Source organism: Lepisma saccharinum, chromosome 23 (assembly GCF_977018435.1).
Source record: "Lepisma saccharinum chromosome 23, izLepSacc3.1, whole genome shotgun sequence".
In the NCBI taxonomy this organism is placed as follows: domain Eukaryota; kingdom Metazoa; phylum Arthropoda; class Insecta; order Zygentoma; family Lepismatidae; genus Lepisma; species Lepisma saccharinum.
In genome coordinates this window covers 1,566,418-1,591,171 of record NC_139251.1, presented here as the reverse complement: position 1 = coordinate 1,591,171, position 24,754 = coordinate 1,566,418, and the positions used below count along the sequence as shown (strand labels likewise).

Genomic DNA, 24,754 nt, shown 5'->3' with positions numbered 1-24,754 from the left:
AAGAGGCAATGGAAACTGTTTGAGGAAATCTAATAAAACAGGGGAAAGTCAAAATTGTACTACAAATAACTAAGTTGGTACTTTCTTCAGCATTCCTTGGCACTTTCTATTTCTTTTCAACTGATAGCTGCACTGAGTTCACGATTCGAAGAGAAATGTACAAGAACCAAATAAGTATTTATTATTACCCACACTGATTGATTTGATGGCACCCAAGAACTGTCAAACATTTCGTTAATTTCCATCATTGTTGTTTCTACTGCTTGACAACTCTAGAACAGATATTTTTAATTTTTTCTGTTTTGACTGAACATAAAATAAAGTGCATCCATAAAATATTTAGGGTGCAATGGCTATCTTTCTTAAAAACATCTTGAAGAGCAAGCTCGAAATTATGACTCAAACAGTGAATGACTGTCATGTCATTCAAAGTACACGTTCAGAGGAGGAAATTTTCTTCCCGTGGTTGGGAATGAAAATATAAATGTAGAGCAGGGCATGGGAAAAATAGAGGGGGGGGGAAATTCCCCGGTTCACCCCCTTCATTCGGATACTGCTTCATCCATCCGATCTTATTATCATTCACCTTCATCTTCGTGATTAGCCAAAAGTAGAAGAAATGCGACGTTAAAAAAATCAAATCAATCGAACTCTACTTCAAACCCTGTTTTCTCTAACGTAGAGTGTTGCACCACTACACACATCGCACTGATTACGTAGATCATTTTGCAAATTATTGTGGGTATTGTTGGCATTGTATTATTATTGTTTTCTCAAAATAGTTTGCTTGACACTCGTTAAGCAATCAAGGATTTCCTCTTATCACTGGTGAATCCCGAACGAAGGGTCATCTTTCTAGGCGGATTAAAGCTTTGGCTGCATGTCGTTTCACTCTTCTGGCTTTAACTTTAGAAAGATCCGACCATTAAAATTCAAATCTCGAGACAGTAGGGGAGACATTATTTTCATTATTATAATGGTTCTTTCTACATTCTTAATTTTTTGAGGACGCATTTTGAGGTGTTCATGCACCACTGACAACCACCAACCTCCTATGCCCTCACATATCAATTTTAATTTGCTTCATATGTACAAGATGTTGTTTGAAAGTGTGTTAATATCGGGTGTTTTATAGACAAAAAAAGTATATATATATTGGTTACTGGGACTCCCTGTTGGCGTAGTAGTAAACGTCGTCGCCTTGTAAACAAGGAGTCCCGTGTTCGATAACCAGTTGAGACATAAAATGGTTCGGATCCCAGTTCAAACTGTACGTCTAGTCCCGATTAACCATACTGTATGTATAGTGGACTTAAAACACGAACTCGATCAATCTATCAATTTGTTTACTGAAAGGTGCTATTCGGAAATGAGCAAAGAGTTTTCGTTACTTAAGAAAAATTATCGAACTTTAACCAACAAAATTATAAGCGAAACGTTGTTTTATATATCTCGGCTATGACTGCCTGGAAAAGTTAATGGACGCCACGATTGTTAAATGTCGGTCAACTCATTATATTAGCACAATAAATTCTGGGTTCGAATTCCTACGTCAGTTTCATCTGTCTTACGTGGCAAATAAATAATCAATTAGAGCCAGAGATATATAAAGAGACAGTAAACATATCATTTTGGGGGAAGGGGTACTGACTGCATTTACGCACAGAATCGGCAGTATTAAAAAAGGTCGGTAATTGCTTTGGTAATATATCAAAAGCAAAGCAAACGTTGTTATTCACTTTGTTGATTTCTGGTTAAATATTTTTTTTAATAATTTTATCGGAAGAAAAAATTCTTACATTCTACAGAAGAGAAATCATGTGTTAATTTCCGAATAATAGTCACCATTTTATATCATATGCATATCATTAACATTATTCTGTTAAGCCTTGCATGTATCCTGCAGCGAAATAGGACACCTGCCAAAATACTTCATCGCAACCAAAGCAGTGGCTCAAAGGTCAGGACAGTAGAAATGCATGTTCCAACGAACTTCAGTGGCTTAACCGTTATCTGTTTCACGGCGCCTGGTGTTGTCTCGCTGAGAGCTCGAGTTTCGGTTTCGCTTGTAAGTGAGTGAACACTTATATATACAAGCAACAGTGGCGTGTGCATGGGCACAATTAGTTGGTGTTGGTGTTTTTTAAGTCCACTGTATGCACAGTAAGGCTAATCGGGACTGGACCTACAGTTTAAAGTGGAATCCGAACCACTATGTGCCTCCACCGGGAATCGAACCCGGGACCCCTGCAATTAGTTGGGAATACAGTAGTCCCAATATGATTCAAGTTCGCTGTATTATTAACTTCAACTGCAAATAAAGATGGCGAAAAAGTGTGAATGTTTTCTGCTATCGCAATTGTCCCCAATGGTGTAGTGGTAACGGTATCACATTTAATGGTGCGGTTCGGCGTTTGATCACCATTAGAACCTAAGCGGCTGTTTCTATTGGATGATATTCAGCCAACAACTTCCCCGACAATTGTTTGCGCGAAATCACACCCATTGCAATGATTACGGCAAACGTTTCGGAGCGTGTTGCAAACACTTTATAGGCATTGCACCTTCAGTGATTGTGGCAGTGATTGAAGGTGCAAATATAACGATTATATTCTAAATGTAGTCCTGCATTTTTTTTAGTCTTTTAACAATGACAATACTATCTATTAGACTAGATAAAACGATGTGTAGGGCCTCACACACGCTTAAGTCGCGGCTAATTTGGAGGTGATTTGATGTGAACAAGAAAAAGCATAGATTCAATATTGACATTATGACGTGTGTAACACTCGTGAAATAATTCGTTCCCTATTTATTATGATGATAATTTTGCAATTATTTGCAACAAAAGAGGAAATCATTCATTAAAAAATTGCTTCTTGAATTTTAATGTTAAAAAGTATCAATATCTATTCATGTCACTGATTGGGAATGATCTACCAAAAGCGCGGATTTTCATAAATGACTAGCATGTGAGTCAATATGTGAAAACAACCGTCTCCTCGAATTTATAGCACGGAGTTAGTGCAGAAACTAGGGTCCCTGGTAGCAAGAGATTTTTCATTTATCCTTTAGGAAAGTTCCAAGTTGCTGCTTCTCATATAGTACATGCATGCGAAATGTTGAGGACAGAGTGCTGAAAACAATTCTCCTCTCTTTCTTTGTTGGCACTAGCATTTCTAGTTTTAGATGAGAGTATTTACGTTTTGAACGAGTTTCCCCCTTCCCTTGAAGCAACAATACGGCGAATTCAGCAGTCTTTCAACAACCACCCCTTCGCCCTCTGTGATGTCTCAAACTTAAAATATATATTAGATTCAAGTACATTAACTTGACATTTGTGTGAAAATGTAAAACAATTTACCAATTGATTTTAGGCGAGTTTAACCACAAATATTTAATTTTCGATAGTTATAACTGCGTAAGTCAGTTAACAAAGCAAAACCTTTAATCCACAATCATGCAATTATAATTTATTTGATTTTAACGGTTATCCCATTTTTCATATGTCCCTGGTCATTAACACTGTGTTACACATACATATCTGTAAGTTGGGCGGCAGAAATACAACAACCGAAAGTATAGGGGGCATACATACTATTCACCTTGAAACCACATCAAGTTGAGGTATTGATACCGATATGGTTGAATGCTCGGCGCAGACCTGAAGGCACCAATGCAAGTCTTATTCATCTTGCCACTTATATCGATTGCGTCTCGAGAATTACTCCCGCAAGCACAAAGTATTTCAGGTCTGCTCTGTGGCTGAATGGTTAGCGTAGCGTGCAACAAAACTCGGTGTCCTAGGTTCGCACCCTGGAAAACCTGTACATGAAATTATTTTTGTTCCAACAATCTGTTTCATCAGTCATCCTAACCTTCATGTTATATGGGATATCTGCGAGAGGAATCCTCAATTTGAGGAAGACACAGCCATTTGCTGGTGTTATATAGAGATTAATTCGACTAATATTACTTCTCGCTTTTGTCTCTTTTGGTCAATCGCTAAGATTAGGATGGAATTGATGCGAGGGCAAAAACAAGAATGTATGGGCAGTACGCAACAAACAGACCGATGACGATTGTCTGCAAAAGAGACGGCGCGAAAGCACCGATTGTCTGCAAAATGTAGCCCATCCAGAGCGGGATATATAGAATTTGGACTATCCTCTAATTTGGGAACTGTACACATTTTATTAATAATTTGTTCTCATGGTACTTCATTTTCACTAACTGCATCGTGCTTTGTACTAATAACACTTGTAAAGTACAAAACATTGATACATCTGATTAAAAATTACTCATTAAACTTCGTTTTCCTTTGAAACAGCCACTTTCAATATATATTTCGCCAGACAACACTAATACCGCACACGCACTAAAGGAAAACGAATCAACACTACATTATGGTAGCCACACTGCACGCGAACCGGTAAACCGGTAAACAATGATGTTGATTTTGGTCGCAAATATCCCCCCCAGTAGTATCACAAATGTGCATACCACCGCAACCCTCATTTTTCGACCCCTCAGAAAATCGCATCGAAACCTCAAAAACTCACTTTCTCTCCACGTTTCGCGCCTCATTTATTGCGCTGACGATGTTTCACGGCGCAGAAAAGCCGTGATGAGTAAATTCACTTTCTCATCCTTGAAGGATGAATGCACCTTATCGTAATTTTTTTCTAAGTCCCGGCCAAATGTTTATATATCGCGAGCTTTGTAAACCTCTCGCGAAACGATGTGATATTTCTGCCACACACACACACACACATATGCGTGCCTCTCATTATTTTTCCGTATTGTGACGCAAGCAAACAAACAAATAATAATAATAATTGTTGTTTTTTTAGGATTCCTGGCCCCTATAACCTCGCCAGGGTGCGTGGTGCCCAACCAAAAAAAGTAAAAGGTTCTCTAACGGCTGCGGTTGTAGATAACCACACCTCTATAGAGTTTCACGTGTTTCTTTTTGTTTCTCAAACTTCCATGAAACTCTACAGAGGACCTCCGTAATGCATGCAACGTGTACTAACGACTCTAGTGTTATTTTGATGTTGTAATATTTTTGGATATAGAGTTTTATTGTGAGATAGATAAAATAATTATGTTTATTATAATATTTTCTTGATGAAGATGGAGAATGTATATGTGTGTGTTACAAATAAAGTTGCATGCTTTTTTCTAGTGTGTGTATGTATGTGTACGTGTGTTTTTGATGTTTCGACAGCATCTGAAACGAAAGAATTTTTATTGTTAATTTTCTCGTGTAAAAACAACAATTTTTTTGTGCAAAATATTCTGATTTGTCTCTCGTGCTATAGTGATGAAAAAAAAGATATTGTAACTGATAACTGATGAAAATGACATTGTAACTGATCTGAACTAGTGAAATTCGTATTGTGGCATTGTAACTGATTGTGCTAGTACAAAAAATTCCTTATTGTGCAAGAAAAGATGTTAAACCTGTTAAAACTGCTCTGTGACCCTCTCGTTCTTCACGTCGTGGACGAAGGACTTCTCGGCGACCAGGATGACGCTACACACTGTGTCCTCGGGCAATGGACTGTTGAACTCGCAGACGACCTTGATGTTGGTTCGATCGTTGACCACCACCTGCTTTCTCTTCGTCGTGTTGATGACGGACATGGGTCTGTGGGTTTTGAATTCGCTGGGAGTGTAGTACATGTCCACGCTTCCCTCGGTCACGCGTTTGTAAGCAGAATACGCTTCGTAAAGTTTGAGGTAATCATCTTTGGTCATGTCGAGGTTGTAATTCTCGCGCGGGAACACTTCGTTCCTTCCGTTCTTGAGATAAACGTTCTTGATCTTGCAGTCGTCGAACTTGCTGGGATCTTTTTCCTGATTGTTATCGCGTCCGGTCTGAAAGAGCACCACGACGAAATCTGGCATGTCGAACTGTATGTTATTGAACTGCGTCGTCACGTCGAATTCCATGTGACTTCCCGACGCTAACTTCTGCAAGCACTGGTAACCGTGAAAGTGAATCGGCACCTGTGGACTCTTCAAGATCTCCGCTTTGTACTTGAGGGCGTAGTTCGTTTCGTATTCCACGATCGGCATTCTCAACTCCATGCTCCGGATGACGCACTTGGCTGCTTCGGGTAAAGTGTTGGCTATCGGCGTGCCGTCGGCGTTCAAGTTGGTGTATCGCATCAGTGCGTCGTTGTCGTTGGCCGCTCTTCGAAACGTGATCCTCAGTCCTCCCTTCCACATGATCTCCTTGTAGTCCGAGAAGAAACCGGGCAGCAGACGCATGGAAAAGAGCACCGTGTGACTTCTCGTCGATATTTTCGTTCCGGCTTCGAATCCTCCCGCCTGATAGTACGCTGCGTCCGTTTTAGATAATTTCAATATTCCCACTGCCGTCGACGTGATGCCTGGATAATCGATTCTGTCGATGACGGTGTTGTGTTTCCTCACCTCCACCTGCGAGAACAGGTGAGGCACGAAGTTGTCCACGAGTTTTAAATTGGCATTGGGCGGAAACGCTTCTCCGCTTTCTTTCTTCACCACGTCGAATTGAAGGTAAAGGTCCGCTCTGTGAGGATCAACGAACCCATCCCCTACGTCCACGTCGTATTCGATCTCCCTGTTCGCTTCGTTCAGATTGGCGAACGTGCGACGGTTGGGAGGAAAAGATTGCAATTCGTAACTTTCGATTTGCTCCATTTTCACTATGCGTGTTATTTATTATACGTTTATCTCCACGATGGCCGTGGTCGTTGCACCTGCGAAATCCACCACGTCGCCTTTCTCGTTCGTCACCACCAACTCTATGTCGTCTATGAGGTTGCGACATACTGGAAAATAGATCGGCGAAGAGGGTGTGTAGATGATCGGTTCCATGAACTCGGAACTTGGTTTGAACGTGGCTATGATTTCCGTCTGCTTGTGACTTCCCAACAATCCGTCCGAGGATTTCGTGATCATGCCTTCCGCCACGTTGCAGTGAACGTTCAGAGTCTCTATGGCCAAAAATTTAGGAATATTGGTTGCCGTGTGCTTGATGCCAGCTTCGAGTTTTGTGTCGTTCTCGAAACCTAAAAGTTCTCCTATGGTGCCCAGGTCCACGGTCTCCGACGCGGACACGATTTCCACTCTGTGCGTGACCGAATTTTGAGAAAGGTACGTGCCTTTGGGTAATTGAGCTTGCAAAGTAGAAAGATTGTATTGGCCTGGCGGGACGACGATATGTTCGCTTCCGACGCTAATTTTGTTGTTGTGCTGCGTGACGTTAGGTATGAGGTACATGCTGTAGAATGCACGCAGAGCTACGGATTTAGGATAGACGATGTCGTCGTGCAGCGTGAGTTTCAAGATCGAAGATTCGCTCGTGAGATGGAACACGCCCATCGTGTTTTAGATTCAATGCTTTCTGGAAATCTTCCACCTGCGGCTTATTTATTTTAGAGAGAAACGCGAGCACGGAGAGACAGAGATGACCGCAGTTCACGTCTCCGAAATCTTGAATGCGTTCGTCGTTGTAGTATATAGAGGTTTTGTTCGTTTTCAGATAATGGACTAAATTTGTAGGTGGAACACCTCCGAAAGAATCGAAAACGAATGCTTTATTGTTATTGTCGTTTTTGTGGTAACATATCCAATGCGTGCCTGGATTTTCTTGACCGTCCAAGTTGACTACTCCACATTCTCTTTTTTTAACGGTTGAAGGTAACGAGTCGGACATGAAAACTCCTCTGAAGTTTTTGATTTGTAATGGTTCGATCAGAGATTCAATGTCTCGGTTGGTGAGTGCTGCTGTTTCTTTTTTTAAAACTTTTTCATCACGCCCTTCCCCCCTTTCTTCTCCATGGCCAGGTTGTGACGTTTCTGTTCTTCCAATTCCGCCTTGTTCTTCTTCGAGTCGATGACGGTTTTCGCGATGGCGGCGCTACCCCCGGCCAAGCTGCCAACGGCCCCAATGCCGCAAGGATGGCCGGGATGCTGAATATGAAACCTCCGATCTTTTGCTGTTTCCGCGAACGCTGCAAGCGTCTCAATTGAGGTGTGCTGAGAAGTAATTTCATTCCGTGTCCTTTGGACAAGCAAGAACGTTTCTTCTCGCGTTGTTTCTTGGTGAGTAACCCATCCAGGGCACCTAGATTTTTTAGATTGGAATATGGTATCTGGTACACGACACCCTTGGGCTTCATGTTGATGCTCTATATATATATATATATATATATATATTTTCACGGTATGTTATTTATATATATATAAATGTTCTGAGATTTTTTTTGTTTTGTGTAATTTTTTTTTCAAGGTATGTTATTTATATATATGTTCTGAGATTTTTTTTGTTCCCCTCTCCCGTGTATTTTTTTTAAGGATATACTCCGCGCAGCCCCGTTACACAAATTCTATTACGTGCTTTGTTTTCTTACCAAGAAGTTCCTTTGTCCCCTTGTACACAATTCGAGTTTTGTTCTCGATTAAAATAGCTAGCTTCTCGTCGGATAACATGTTTGCGTATCGGTCTGGTAAAAATAGACTGTATTGTGCGTTGAGCAACAGACGCACCTTGGGACCATACTGGGTAGAAACGATTGAACCGGAAGTTATCGTGTAAGGTTTGTCGACTTCCAATTCCTGAATTTTTACATATTCGACTGACAAATTTAGCATTTGTTTTAATACTTGGAGATCACTCATTTTTTTTCACTCATATCGAAGGAGAAAAATTTCAGTGTGTGTGTTAGAGAAATTTAATTTTTTTTCACAATGTGTGTTATTTATATATACACCGAAGATTTTTTTTTCACGATGTGTGTTATTTATATATACTTTTTTTTCACGAGATTTTTGTATCGAAGATTTTTTTTTAACAGAGGAAGAAAGTTCGTGCTTCGGAAAACGCGATGATGTGCGTGATGATTTCTTCCGTCTCCTGTTTGGACTTATGCCAATCATCCGTGTATCTTCTTCTTCCCTGCCTCGCCTCGTGCAGTTCGTCCATTCTCTTGTTTAATTTTTCCCCTGCAGCCGAAAGAAGAGTGTCGAGATCACCGCACCTCATGCCACTGATCTCCCGAAGACGGTCCTTGACAGCCATTTCACAAGGGATGCGAAATTCCGGCGTTGATCTCGCTATGATCAAAAGTTTATTAACATCTCCCTTTACTACCTGTTGGAATATTTTGCACAGTAGCTCGGGCTGCAAATCAGTTATGCAAGCCATGTTGTTTTTTTTACTGTATGTTATTTATTTACACACCCCACCCAAATTTTTGTTTCGTGTTCATGGCGATGGTGGTGCCCAGTGCCGCAACTCTTTCTCCCAGCGATGCGTCTCTGCTGACGAATCTTTCGAAAGCTGCATGCTCTAACTTTCTGTCTGCTTCGTGACGTGCATCCAGATCCGTCTGCGTGGTGTTGTAGGCGATGTCGTGATCTTTGCATGCGGCGTCCAACGGATTCACACCCTTGTCTCCTCTCTCCAATCTTTTCTCGAGTTTGGTACCCGGTCCGCAGTACTGGTAGCCAGGTAAATGCATCTCGAAAGGTAACTTGTTGATGATGTCGTTCACGAGTTCCTTTCCTTCGGCCACGTTCCAGAATCTCGGAGGCAGCGTGTTGATGATTTTAATGAGGTAGCCGATGCCCTTGTCGTCGTTCACGATGAAGTTGGAAAGTTTGGTGCTGATCATGTCCACGATGCCAACCTTCTCGTTGTAGAAATTACGATTGCCTGCATTCTCTTCGCCGGCTATCACCAACAATCGGTCCACGAGCTTCCTCACGTCGTCCACCCAAACGAATTCTTTGGGTAACGTGTTGTAGCGTTTGACGCCGCTTCCACTCTTCACCTCGTTCCAAATAGGTTTGATGAGATTCCTGTACTTCTCGCCGCTGCTCGATTTCACCCTATTCTGCGAGGCGTCGTTGTTTTGGTACAAGGCATCCGTCATGATCAGAATTTCCTTGTAACTCTGGTAATCTTCGTCGGTGTAATCTTTCGGCTGCTTTTTGGCAACGAGTTCCCACAGTCCCACCGTACCCGGATACCTGTTCCAACTATCCTTCTCGCCTAAATTAACTTTAATGTCGTTGCCTTCGAAGCTCACCTTCGATTTTCCAATCTTCCAAACCACACCGCCCCCTTCGTTGCTCTCCATGGTGGGATACAATCCGAACACTTCGTCCTTGTCGAATTTTCCCGTGCTCAGGTAGTCTCGTGCCAAAGGTCCCAACTCGATCTTATCCGAAGACGTGCTACCTATGGCTCGACGTCGTGCCGGTACGTCCTTCAGTTCGAACGGCGTCGAAGGAATGCTCGAAATGGGCGTGGGTACGGTGTAACTTTTAGCTGCGAGCGGCACGAGTTCGTTGATCAAATTTTTATTTTGTTCCGTGACACTTTTAATTTCTTTAAGTAGACCGCTGATGGCGTCGATCACAGGTTTATCTTGACGTTTCTTCTCTTCGTAGGATCCGCGATTCTCGGATTTCCAACCTTTGAAGCGCTTCACGAGGTGTTCCCGCAACTTGAGATTTTCGTCGTCTTGAAATTGACGTTTTGACATTTTGCTATATACGTTGAAACGTTTTTGAAACGTCGAATTCTCAGCCTATACGTTCGGTTCTCGTAGTTTTCTGCTGTCACCCGCTTGAGACTATCAACTTTTTCTAACACTCACTTTTTGTTGTAATGGTTATTTATATATGCTTGTCAGACGTCTGAAAAAAAAAAACAATTTTTCAAATTTTATTTTTTTAGATTCTCACGACCTTTTGATTTTTTTTTTTTTTTGGATTTTCTTCTTGTTGCAAATCTGAAATTTTCCTCTTGTTAGCCTTTGAGACGTCTAGAAAAACGTTTATTTTATTCCTATATTTTCCATGGTTTGCTTTTCGAGTCATGTCGATGGTCACGAATCCGAAATCGTCACTGTTCCAACAGTGGGAGCAGCATTTAGAAAATAGATTGTAATTTACGTCGGCCCCTACGTAATCATCGTGTGCGTGTTTTAAATTCGTGTGGTCTTGTCGAAACAAACATATGAAATTAGCGTTGTCGCGTAGCAGTTGTTTCGGAACCTTGGAAAAAGTTTGTGCCAGGTAGAAACAATCTAATCCTTTGTGACGACCTCGAGTGAAAAAATTACGAATCTCGTTTTGATTTTCCAAGATCATGTCGTCGAACACCACAACGGAATTCTCGAGACAATCGTCCAGTGGAATGATTTCAGTTGCGAAAGTTGCAATGCCCAGTCCCTCGTACAGTTTCATAAGTTGCTGGTATTTCGGTTGTTCGAGACTTTTCGAGAATACGTAGAGGTGTCTGTTTTCCCAGTCTAACCAATTGGGTGAGAGGATAAAATTATCAATGAGCAGTGTCGTCTTTCCGCACCCCGAAGGTCCTACGATCAGACATCGTATGCTGTCGGGGAGCAATTCTCCGTTCCTTTTCTTCGTTCCATTTTCCGAATCAGGTAGACGTTTCACGACATTCCACGCACTCATAGAATCACTTCGTTTGAATCGATCCAACTCGTGTCCGGAAGTCCCAGCCATTTCACCAAAAGTTTGTCGCCTCTCTTACGCAAAACTTTTTCGATAAGGTACGTGTCGGGGTATTTAGTTTTAGAGAGTTCCTCCTCGTAGAAGCGCCCCAATAAAATTTCACCGCCACTGTCCTTTATTATATACGTGTGACGGTTCCCGGGTAGAACTCGAACCACGGTAAAAAGTTCCGTGCTCCAGTTTCGTGTGAAACCCCTGTCGAACGTTCGCTTCAATTTACTGACCCTCACCTGGTCTCCAATTTTGTATTTAGGTTTTTTTGTCGTGGGCGTGTACTTTGGACAGTAAACGCTGGAAATTAAACGTTGCTCGTCGGCCTTGGTAACGTCAGCTGGCTTCATGCCTATCGTTCCGTGCACCGTGTGATTATAGTCGTTAACGAGTTCCGGAAGAATGGTGACCCACTTGTAGCTTCCCTGAAGCGTGAAGCGCGACCACATGCGCGATTTCAGAGTGCGATTGAATCTTTCCACGATGCTGGCCTTGACGTCACTGAAGGTCGAGTAATGTCGAACGTCGTGTTTCCGGATAAACGTTTGGAATACGGCATTGTAGAATTCCTTCCCCTTGTCAGTGTGCAGAAACCTAGGTCGTCTGCCGCCGCTTTCGCGAAAAATTGTCTTGAATGCTTCCGTGACGCACGTTCCTGTTTTCGCCTTCAAAGGTAGAGCCCATGCGAATTTCGAAAACGTGTCTATGACGGTGAGGAGGTACTTGTTGCCCTTGTTCAAATTATGTATATTTTTTAACTTGCCACTGCTCATCTCGACGAGGTCGCTTTCCCAGAGGTCATCGATGCCCTTTGTAACCACCGCCAAACGTTCGTAGTTGCGGCGTGCAGGTTTATGCAATTCTTCGACGATGGCTTGCCTTGACATTTTCATGATTACGTTTGAAGAGAAGCACCAGCGTGATGGGATTCAAAGAGGGTGGCACCTCGCCTGTGTTTTGAATGATCAGCTTATCGCCGGCACTCACGTCGAAAACGGTAAGATCTTCGTCTTCGTGTATTTCATATACGTTGCGCGTTTCGTTCCAACGTGCCAGAGGAATGTTTCCTGCTTTCTGGACACCACGATTCGATATTAAGGTCATGGTGGGAACGCTAGCTTTTCTGCCGTGAGACCAGTACGAAAATTCGTTTATCTGAATCGTGCCATCGAGGAGAAACTTGTAGTACGGATGATAAGGATGCAACATGTACAGTTTGTTACCTTCGACGAACGTGGAGATTCTCTGTTGATTGGGTACGCTGTTGATTTCGATGGCTTGCAGAGAATGCAGTTTAGCGAATTTAGTATCGACGCTAACGAGGTTGCTGTGAAGCTGTCCCAGTGTATTTTGTACGGGCAGCAAATATTCGACTATGGTATCCGTTACTGTAGAAAACGACGGTTTGATTTTCACTTCCACGTTCAACTGCTTGTAGTTTTCGTTGAGTTCTTGCAACTTGGCACCGAAAGAGGCCAGCGTCGATTCCTGCGTGGATTCCAGCACTCCAACTTGATCTCTGATGTTGACGACAATACTCTGAAGGTTCTCGACTTGATTCAATTTCGAACTTTTCTCGGTAAGATCGTTCACGATGCTTCGCATCTCGGTAAACTGCGTGTGAAGGTCGGCGACGCTCTGCGAAGTGGGCAGCGTCGACACCAGCGAAGCAAGTTCGTCTCGAATCTGTTCCACGTTCGCCGTTTCCGTTTCCAGTCGTTTCAGCATACGTGATATGTTCCTTTTCAAAGCGTGCAATTCTTTGGAGGTGGGGAGATTGGCCACCCTACTCTCGAGATCGCTCAACGAACTTTTGACGTCGCTCGATTCGGATAATGCCGTCACCGCCGTTTTCAATTTTTCCAAATCTTCGCTCGAAGGCACGCTCGTCCGTAACGATTCCAAGTCACCCTGTATGTTGTCCAGCACGTGATGAAAATGAGCAAGATTGGATTCGACGTTCAAATTTTCTAAATATTCGATCTTCTGCTGGACCGTGCTTAACGTGTCTTGAATGCTCGTCAACGCACTTGCTTCAGCGTGAATATTTTTAATTTCTTCGTTGATCAACTCCAGAGACGCCTGAAGCGTAGCGATGGTGGTTTGAATGTGTTCGAAATCTTGATAGGCCTCCAATTGAATTTTTATGTTCGCGACGCTTTTACCGATGACCTGCAGTTCGTCCGACGATGGTAGGTTCGTCATGGTATCTTCCAAAGTCTGTAACTTGGATTTGATTTCTTCCAAGGTGCCGGTGAATTCTTCTTGTAATTTGGAAACGACGACGTGCAAGCGTTCCGCATCAATATCCTTCACGACGGTTTGAAGTTCAGAGAAATTCTTTTCTATTGCGGAAGTTCGTTCTTCGATTTCGAGTTTCAATTTTTCCAAATCTTCATTTTTCGATTGAAATTGCTGTAATTTGGCCAAATCATTTTGAAGCGAATCCACGCTCAACTGTATATTTTGAACGTTGTCGTAAGAACGTACGTCGACGTAATTTTTTATGAGCGTTTTCAGTTCGGAATCGATTTTCAGAATGGGGTCGAGACATTGCGTTTGGAGCGTAGCGATCTCGGACTCTAAACTTTTGTTTAAGGTCTCCTACAAAGCAATCAAATCGCTCCTCAACTTTTTAATTCGGACATCCAACATGAGAATCTCTTCTGCGTGGTCTACACGCTTAGTGTGGCCGAAAATGTCGTTAGGCATTTTGGTTAATGGTTATTTATAATAGGATACACGATTCGTAATTCTACGAAGAGAGGAATGAGTTTGTCGTAATCTCCTAGGAGTTGAACGTAAAGATAATCTCCTGCAGACACATCGTACGTAATGTTAGAAAGCATCTTGTCGTGCTTCTTTCGAAAAATATTCTTGCCGTTAGAAATTTTGATTTCGCCTGCGTTCTCCGGATTCACGGTGATTTGAAGTTTCCCTTCGATCGGAATTTCGTAGAAATGTAAATTGTTATTGAAGACGTAAAACATCTTGCCGATTTCATCATTCAGTTTCGTCCAAATACTATTGAGGTGTACGATGAGTAGGCCATTGAGTTTAGATAACACGGAAGGTAAGAGGTTATTGGAATTTGGTGGTGCAGTTTCCATAATGGTCTGTTTCGGGAAACCAAAAAGATTCATTGTCCCTGTTATTTAAATTAAATTTTTACATGCTGTGCCCCTTCGTAGATCGAATAAAGAAAGGAGAAGAGAAGAGAAGATTTTCCTCTGCGGCGATGCAATTCAAAAGGCTCGAGAACATGTAATTATGTCTTTTAAATTACGACGAAGAAAGAAAAAAAAAGTAAGAGTTGAATTTAATGAGCCTCGTGTTTAGAGCGAGCCTTAACGACATAATTACAACTTGCAACTTTTCATCGCCCGAGGGCTCCCCTTTCATTCTTTCCCTCCGTCTGTGTTTGGAGAGGAATAGACACAGCGGACTTCATGGCTATGCGGTTACAGTTTGACACACACGTCACATTTATCGCTTCCATTCCAGTGGCCCCACTCTCTCGTATGTATTTGACAATCAAGAACACGTAACTTGTTGTCCCTTGCATCCAATGCGACCTTGGTTACGCGCGTCGTATACAGTTCGTGTAAAGTATTTGCAATGCGATGATCGGTGCTGAGTTTTTTTTCACCATGAAAGAGGCATTTTTTATAGTCTTTCATGGTGAATTTGCTGGTACTTATTTTTCCGACCCCTTTCGCTTTCTTGATCTCTTTTTCTTCTGTACATCTTACGCAGTACATTTTGGCACGAAGCCCCGCAAATTCGCTGATGTACTTCCCGCCAACTTCATCTTTGAACTTTCCTATTTTCATTTTGTTTTCTGTCGAATGCAAGTGATGGCCTGATGGTAAGTTGCTAAAATCAAAAAGATGCTTCATCTTAGTCAGATCATGTTCGAGGCTTGGTGTTTGGATTAGAAAAATGAAGCTATCCGTGTCAATGTAACATATTTGGATGTTATCTCCGTAAAAAGGTTGAAACTGATCGTAGTACGATTGGTACATGTGCAATTTTGATAGTTCAAGGACGGTGGCAACTATGGCAATCGGCTTGTTGAGCATCACTTGCTTCTTGTTCTTCTCGACGAATACAAGATTCTCGTCGAAAATGGTGAAGTTTTTGAAGTAGGGTGACGCGACGATCTTTTCAAATTTCTTTTCGTCCGTGACCAACGTTGCGTCGATGTAATTACGTACGTTCTCCATCGTCTTGCCGTAGATGGCGTTGTTGAACAGTTTGTACAGATCCTTGTCCGCAGGCGATGTCGATTGCGCTCTGCGTCGTGTGTTCTCGGCTATGTAGGGTTCCAGCCACCTGCTCTGCCTAAATTTCAATCCTCTGTGTACTTTCTTCAACTGCAAGCCGTGACGCACGTAGAATTGAAGGAGTCGGTAGTGCAGAACGTAATTCCTCTTGTTCTCCACGCTCAGTATGAGTTTTGGCTCCGATCCTCCAGGTGGCTTCTCTTTGGTGGGGGCCAGGGCCAATCCGTGATGTTTCTCGTGCAGCGTTTCGGGATAATCGAGATCCACTTCCAAGAAACAGCCCCATTCGTTATCTTCGCTCCAGTTGAGAAAATCATCCTCGCAGGAGAGTTCCTCTTCGGTCATCCACGCGTAGTCGCTGATGGGAAGACACTGGGACATGGAGTGGCCATACAGGTTGTTGACATCCCAGTAGACGATGTAGGTGTTGGGCTTCGATGCATCATAACCAGGCGTACGAGGATTATTTGCCTGAGCATGGCGTCGGGGACATTGGACGATGCCACCGCGTATAGCACTCTCCATGAAGGCATACTGTTCCTTCTCTGCGATGAGTCCCAGTTCCACGTTGGTGTATTTCATCATCGATTCCCAAGTCAATCCCGGCGTCGTGAAGAAATACGCAGGATCCAACTTGTAGATCGAGATGCATCTCTTGCGAAACGACTCGAAAATGTCCATGAGGAGAGTCACGTCCAATTTCAAATACAGGTCGTGATAATCACGAAAAGTTTGGCAATTGAAGGCCGTCCACACACTACGAGCGTGTTCGTAGTCCTCCCTCGGATTCTCCGTGAGATGAGAATAAAATGCCTCCCGGGGTGGAAGTTCCGTCTCGTCAAATTTGTCGAAATCGTTGACGTACTCGTAGGGGTAGACGCCCTTGCGACGCAACAGATTCAAATTCTCATCTCCTCCCGAAAAACACTTTTGCTTGGTGGCCACAAGATCTTCGTCGCCAAGTTGAGCTGCAAGGGTGGCCAGGCTGGAGGACAGGAAATTATAAGAATCCAGGATTCTAACTTCCACACTTCCTCCTTCTTCGAGAGGGATCCACACTCTCACCGCAATGTACTTCTCGCTCGTTCTCGGAATGATGCTGATTCGGGAAGTTATGTTGTATAGCTCTTTGACGAAGAGATGCGTATCGTACTTTTCCGTGTAGTGCAGAAACACGGCAACGAAATGCGACTCCTTAATCTTAAGATTGCACGAATTACAGATCGTGCTCAGGAATAATCCATTCTGATGGTCATGGTGTACGACATTGTGATTTTCGGGGTGAAAGCCTTGTCACACTCCGCGCATCTTGTCGCCGTGTCATGTCTCCGCTGTTGTTCCGTCGTGAGAGCAGGTGGAGAAACGTAAGAGCCTTTCAGGCTGGGTGCAAGTTCTCTCGCACATTCCGCTATCTTCTTAACAAAATGTTTTGCCGCATCGGGTCCGCAATACAATATGATATCATTCAATTTTTCTCCGTAGATGGAGAAACTGCAAGGCTCGTGGTGAAAAATTTGGATCGTTCTTGAGGTAGAGGGATCAGGGTTGCAAGACGTCATGGGAACTTGGAAGCTTTCAAAGTCGGCATAAAGGACAGCGGGATGGTGGAGAAGAGCCTGGTGTTTCTGAAATTTCATCTTGGTTCCGGGTTCCGGCATGACATCTTCGGGTTCTGCATTCACGGAGCCAAAACACTTGTGCTGTTCTTTCGTCTTCTTTCCCACGCGAAAAATTCTCAAACATCGATCGCAAATGTCAATCTTATCGTGATTCTTGCTCGTCTGTCTTCCGAGTAATCGTGAGAAATTCCGTATCAAACTGTAACGGCCATCTACGAGTGTTCCGTACCTTGTACTTTTGGAGCCAATATGGCCGCCATTTTATTCTCTGAACACTAGTGCCTACTGAAAGTGAGAGAGAAAAGAGTCTGTGACGTGAGAAGCGACGCTGTACCATAGATGTATTGCAGGTTGGCTGCAATTAATGTAGATTTTGCAACGAATACATCAGTTTGATGTAATGGAGTGTTTCATTTATGTGTATTAGTCTACCTACAGCACCATTACCTTCCTGGAAATGCTACAAACAGCGGCCGAAACAAGAAAAGAGTGTTTCTTGTTGGATGACGGGCGCGAACATGGTCCTCCTTGTGCCGGATGTTGGCAGCGATCAGCATTCGTCGTGTTGTGTTGAACTTTTGTGCTAGCGTGCATTCGTGAACTGTGAATAAATACATTGACATACGGTTTGCTACGTGTAACCAATTTCAGTGCACCTTTTGTAGTGCCAGGAAGTGTTTCGTGCGTGCATTGTAATTTGATCAACAACAATCCGTGCGCGACTCAATAAACATGGAAGCCATATCGGCAGCAAAGACTGTGCTCAAGCGAGAAGTTACTCGCCTTGAGAATAAAGTGAACGCGGGTTTACTGGACAATGTGACAATCGCGTTAGCGGTAAACAAAGCCAAACAATTAACGGACGATTGTAAACAGTTATTATTAGACCTGGCTAGTGCGTGTGATGATGCAACTTTTGAGAGTTATGACTGTGAAATCGGTTGTATTCAAGACCGTTTGGATGCAACCATGTGCAGGCTTTGTTCGTTGCAGCAGCAACAGACTCAAGCTACGGTGACGTCATCGACAGAAGCACGAACAAGTGAAGTGCGTCTCCCGAAGCTCTCGCTTCCTGTGTTCACGGGACAATTACAAGAGTGGCTTTCTTTCCGTGATTTGTTTATCGCGTCGGTGGACAAAAACAAACAGTTATCCAGTGCACAAAAGCTACAGTATTTGAAAGCTTCGTTAAAGGGGCAACCTGCATTGCTTATCCAGTCCATGTCGGTGACTGATGATAACTATGCAGAGGCGTGGAACATTCTAAATTCGCGTTATCAAAACAAACGGGAAATTGTTATGGACACAATCAAGCGTTTAGTCGGGCAACCCAAAGTGCAACGTGAATCCGCAGCAGCCTTACGTAGCCTGCTAGACACAACTACCGAGTGTGTTCGCGTGTTGAAAGTGATGGACATTCCCATAGAACATTGGGATCCTATCCTAGTATTTCATGTGACAGAAAAAATGGACAGTGATACTAGACAACAATGGGAACTTTCATTAAAGACAACCGAGTTGCCTACATTTCAGGAGTTGAGTGACTTTCTTGATCAGCGTTCTCGTGCATTATCAGCTTCAAATCTCAGTGCTCAGAGATTGAAGCAGTCGACTCACAATAGCTCCCAGTTCAAGGGTGTGTATCATACAGTGTCGGATGATACCTGTGAAAAATGTAAACTGCATCATGCGCTATACAAGTGCAAAGACTTCAAAAGCCTTTCGGTAATGGACAGAATGAGATTTGTTAGAGAAAAGGGTTTGTGTTATAATTGCATTCAAGGTCATCATAGGGCATCGGTATGTGACTCAGGGGCGTGCCGAGTTTGCAATAAAAAGCATCATACGTTGCTACACTATTATAAGCAGTGTGACTCTAGTGAAACAACAACTTCCCCCCAAGAAGTTTCTTCTCATGTGGCTGGAGAAGGAGACAAGGGACTAAAGCCAGTGTTGCTATCCACTGCAGTTGTTTATGTGCAGGGAAGAGATGGTGTTTATCAACCAGTTCGTGCGCTCCTAGACTGTGCCTCAGAGACTTCCTTTGTCACCTCACGCTGTGTGCAAAGGTTAGGTTTACATCAGCATAAGGCAGACATCACTGTGAATGGGATTACAGCAACGGGTGTAGGTGTAGGCAGTGCAGTAGTGGATCTACAATTCCAACCCAGTAGCAGAAGGAAAACATTCACTACAAGGGCAATCGTACTTCCTAAAATAACAGGAAACATTCCCAGGGAACCTTTACCAGACTTCAGGAAGTGGACACATATTCAAGGACTGAAGTTGGCAGATCCAAGGTTTTATGTGATGGAACCGGTGGACATTTTACTTGGAGCAGATTTGTTTCCTTTTCTTATGCAAAGTGGCAAACGTGTTGGGCCAAAGGGAACACCTACTGCACTATGTACTGTTCTTGGTTGGATTCTTTGTGGCAGTGTGGACTTTCCCAAGGTAAGGGCAGTAGCATCATTTCATGCATCTTGTAGTCTTGATAGTGCACTTCGCCAGTTCTGGGAGGTAGAGGAGGTCCCAAGGCAAAAGCATCTGACATTAGAGGAGATACAATGTGAAGAGCACTTTTCGGTGACTCATGTTCAAGAAAACAATAAGTTCAATGTGAGCCTTCCATTCAAGGAAGACAGTCCTCCCTTAGGATACTCTCGTGAAACAGCTGTGGCGAGATTACAGCAAATGGAACGGAAGTTTGCAAAGTCTCCTGTTTTTCATCAGAATTACTCAGAATTCATGCATGCATATTTAGACTTGGGACATATGGAGCCTGTTCCTGCAAGTGAAGTGAAAAAGAAACCATGTGATAGTTTCTATTTACCGCATCATGCTGTAATCAATCCAAATTCCACCAGTACACCTCTTTGTGTAGTTTCTGATGCCAGTTCAGTGACTTCAACAGGGATTAGTCTCAACGATAAGCTTCAAGTTGGGCCAAAATTGCAAGGTTATATCTTTCCATTGTTACTCAGGTTCAGGAAACATCAAATTCCTTTGTGTGCAGACATTTCCAAAATGTATAGTCAAATATTGATCCATCCATCAGATACAGACTTTCAGCGAATAGTGTGGCGCGACAATCCTAAAGAATTGATAAGGGACTATAGGCTACTCACGGTGACGTATGGGACATCCAGTGCACCTTATCTTGCAACAAAGTGTCTTCAGCAGTTAGCTATTGATGAAATGAATGCATTTCCATTAGCAGCCCCAGTGTTATTAAATGATTTTTATGTTGACGATTTGGTATCTGGTGCCAGCAATGTGGAAGAAGCTATCGAATTGCAGTCACAATTGATACAGTTACTAGCAAAGGGTGGTTTTGAGTTACGTAAATGGTCCTCTAGTGAACCACAAGTGTTGACAGCAGTACCTGTAGAGTTGAGAGAAACTAATGTGCCTTTAGATATCCATTGCAGCGAACTTGTGAAAACGTTAGGTCTAAGGTGGCATCCTGGTGCTGACCACTTCACTTTTCTTGTGACTTTACCACCAAAACGTCACACATTGACGAAAAGACTATTGTTATCTGACATTGCAAAATTGTTTGATCCTCTTGGTTTCTTAGCCCCAACAGTCATACAAGCAAAAATACTTATTCAAGAATTGTGGAAAGAAAAGTTGGGCTGGGATGAGGCATTATCCGTGGAAACATGCGAACTGTGGCTACATTTTTGTAGTGAACTTCCTGTACTGCAACAATTACAAATCAAACGTGCTATTGTATCTGCAAATGCTATTGCTTGTCAATTAGTGGGTTTCTGTGATGCATCACAACAAGCATACTGTGCGGTAGTGTACCTTCGCTCAGTTTATGTCGATGGTCATGTTGAAGTGAGGTTGGTAGGAGCAAAGACTAAGGTGGCTCCAATCAAGCAAATGTTTCTACCAAGGCTAGAACTATCAGCGGCAGTTTTATTGACACGATTGCTCGTAGTAATCTCCAATGCACTATCCTACAAATTGGAAGATGCATGTGTGTGGACTGATTCTACCATTGTGCTTGCTTGGTTATCCTCAACACCAAGCAGGTGGAAAACATTTGTAGCAAATCGAGTGGCAGAAGTGCAGGAGAGTCTTCGTCGTGAACAATGGTCTCACATCATGGGAAAATCAAATCCTGCAGATCTTGCTACAAGAGGTATCAGTGCATCAGCCTTAGCTCAGTGTGAGTTATGGTGGGCGGGACCAGAGTTCTTACGAGCAACTTCATTGGCAACGTTTGATCATCATGAGACAAGCAACGAAATTTTGGAAGAACTTACGAAAGAAGAGAAGAAGATTGCCATTACAGTTATGTACATTACAGTAGAAGAGGATGTGATCAGTAGATATTCAAGCTTTTCTAAAATGCAGAGAATAATGGCATGGATCCAACGATTTGTATTCAATACTCGTCAGTCAGTGAATCAGAGAAGGCAAGGAGCATTGACAACTAAAGAGCTTATGACAGCAACAACCTCTCTTGTAAAACAAGCTCAGAAAAGTGAATTCTCAGCAGAATTACATTGTTTACAAGCTAAAATTCCTCTGCCAACAAAAAGCAGGTTATTGTGTTTGGCTCCCTTTGTTGATGAGGCAGGTGTCATTCGTGTTGGAGGGAGGCTACACAAAGCAAGAATAACAGTGGACCATAAACATCCAATGTTGCTACCTGCAAAGCACAAATTGACTCACTTATTAATTAAAAATGAACATTTACTTAATCTTCATGCTGGTCCTCAGTTAGTGTTGTCCTCATTGCAACGAACATTCTGGATACTGAGAGGCCGAGATACAGTGCGTAACATTGTGAAGAAATGTGTAACTTGTCATCGCTTTTGTACACAAGCTGGGGAACAATTAATGGGTAGCTTACCAGAATCTAGGATTAATCCTTCTCGTCCATTTATAAACTGTGGTGTGGATTATGCAGGGCCCATACTGTTGAAGGAAATGGTTGGACGCTCTCGTAAGCAGTATAAGGGTTATATTGCCTTATTTGTTTGTTTCTCAACGAAAGCAGTTCATTTAGAAATAGTGAGCAGTGGTACTACAGAGACGTTTTTGGCTGCACTTCGGAGATTTGTATCTCGTCGTGGAAAACCCAGTAATATTTACAGTGATTGTGGAACAACGTTTGTTGGCGCAAATAGAGAGTTAAAGGAATTCATGAGATTGGCAAAACAACCAAAGCACAATGAAACTATTTCAAGTGCTCTAAGCAGCTTAGGCATCCAGTGGCATTTTAATGTTCCTCGTAATCCTCATGCAGGAGGGTTGTGGGAGAGTGGCGTCAAATCAGTTAAATACCACCTCAAAAGAGTTGTGGGGAATGCCCTACTTACCTTTGAGGAATTGTATACAGTATTAACACAAATAGAAGCATGTTTGAATTCCAGACCGTTAACTGCTCTATCCAGTGATCCCAATGACATGCAGGCACTTACTCCAGGCCATTTCTTAATAGGAAATGCATTGATAGCTACTCCAGATAGGGACTTTGCTACAATAAAAATGAACAGACTGTCGAAGTGGCAGCTCGTGCAAAGGCTGACACAGCATTTCTGGCGCAGATGGTGTAGGGATTATCTTTCTCAGTTACAACAACGTCCTAAGTGGAGAAGGGAGCAACGGAATCTACAGGCCGATGACTTGGTTGTGGTCAGAGATGATCAACTTGCACCTCAACAGTGGAGACTTGGCAGAGTAATCAACATTCATCCAGGTGAAGATGGATTGGTTAGAGCAGCAACAGTGAGAACCAGTGAAGGAACCTACAAGAGGCCAGCAGCGAAGCTGTCCCTTTTACCAGTGAGTGAAGTTGAACACCGATGAGAAAGAACTTAAACTTTAAAATTTATGCATAAAAGGCAATCATTAGTTCGTTCAATTTCTTTTTAATTTTGTGTTGTCATTTTCAGTAGGAAATTTTGGGAAAATTCCATTCAATTTACATTTGTTCATCAAAAATGTGTTCTATATTGTGTATTTAGTAAAGTGTTGAAATTTAATCATTTCAAGGTGGGCGGTATGTTCCGTACCTTGTACTTTTGGAGCCAATATGGCCGCCATTTTATTCTCTGAACACTAGTGCCTACTGAAAGTGAGAGAGAAAAGAGTCTGTGACGTGAGAAGCGACGCTGTACCATAGATGTATTGCAGGTTGGCTGCAATTAATGTAGATTTTGCAACGAATACATCAGTTTGATGTAATGGAGTGTTTCATTTATGTGTATTAGTCTACCTACAGCACCATTACCTTCCTGGAAATGCTACAAACAGCGGCCGAAACAAGAAAAGAGTGTTTCTTGTTGGATGACGGGCGCGAACAACGAGCAAGAGTCGAATTACATTATTCTGGCTTCTCGCAGGTCTTAACACACGAATGTTGTCGCAATCGTCAACCCCAAACACAGAAATATCGAGATCTTCTCCTTTTTCCTCTCTATAGTTTTTTTCAAATTGATTGATCTTATTCAGGGGCACAGGATAGGAAATTCCTCGCATGACATTCTTGTATTTCTTCTCGTATCGTTTGTAATTGGACAGACGTTGGGGGTCATTATTATTAGCTGGGTGTAATGCGGCGATGACAGACCATAGGAAACTCTTCTGATCATTACTTTGTATGTTTAACACGGCTTTTTTTTTAATGTCTCGTGCAACATTTTGCTTTTTTTTGTTTGTTTCTTTTTGAGCGCTGCGTAACGGATTGAAGTTGCACACTCGAAGCTCTAGCATGTGCCTACGACCGCAAAGACTCCATCCACTTCCTCGACCTTCAAACGCTTCTTGTTTTTCTCCCAGATGCTGGAAAAGCCGTGTCACTATCTCGTCAAGATCCTCGTTATTGCCCTCATGTAAGCCCTCGCACCCTACGTAAAAGCTGAAAGTGCTTGTCTTGGACGAGACAACTTTCTCATACAGCAGGGTCAAGACGAGATGAATTTTAACTGCAACATTAACGATGCAATCTCGTAATTGATAGACTAATAGGGATTTCACGTTGTCGAGGAAGGTGCTCGAGTCACATTTTTCATCACCTCCAGATTTATACGTCATGATGCGTGCACTTTTATTCAAAGCACCGCCGCCTTCATGCGCATCAATGCGAGATTTCTTTGCCGGGGGGACTACGACATCATGTTCCGGTAGACGACATTTTTTCAAATGCCTAGCAATATTAGGTTTACAAATTAATTTTCCACAGTTACGACATGCCACTTTCCCGCAAAGACCGGAGGGACCTGGTTGCGGTTCCATTTTTTTCCTCTGTTATTTATATATATACAGAGAAATTTTTTTGGGGGGTTGTGG

General features: G+C 42.7%; 1 protein-coding gene and 1 pseudogene across 1 annotated transcript; one reads left to right on the top strand and one right to left on the bottom strand.

The window, feature by feature from the left end:
* Window positions 1–18,000, bottom strand: part of LOC145977828 (chloride intracellular channel Clic pseudogene) — an 80,121-nt pseudogene extending 62,121 nt beyond the window's left edge.
* Window positions 18,001–18,175: 175 nt separating this feature from the next.
* On the top strand, window positions 18,176–23,272 carry LOC145977827 (uncharacterized). Its single transcript, XM_083110144.1, has one exon. The coding sequence runs from the start codon at window positions 18,176–18,178 to the stop codon at window positions 23,270–23,272; it is 5,097 nt and encodes a 1,698-aa protein (XP_082966270.1).
* Window positions 23,273–24,754: the final 1,482 nt, after the last annotated feature.

Bases quoted from the DNA above. Each gene is read 5' to 3' on its own strand.
- LOC145977827 (XM_083110144.1), top strand. From the start codon at position 18,176: ATGGAAGCCATATCGGCAGCAAAGACTGTGCTCAAGCGAGAAGTTACT.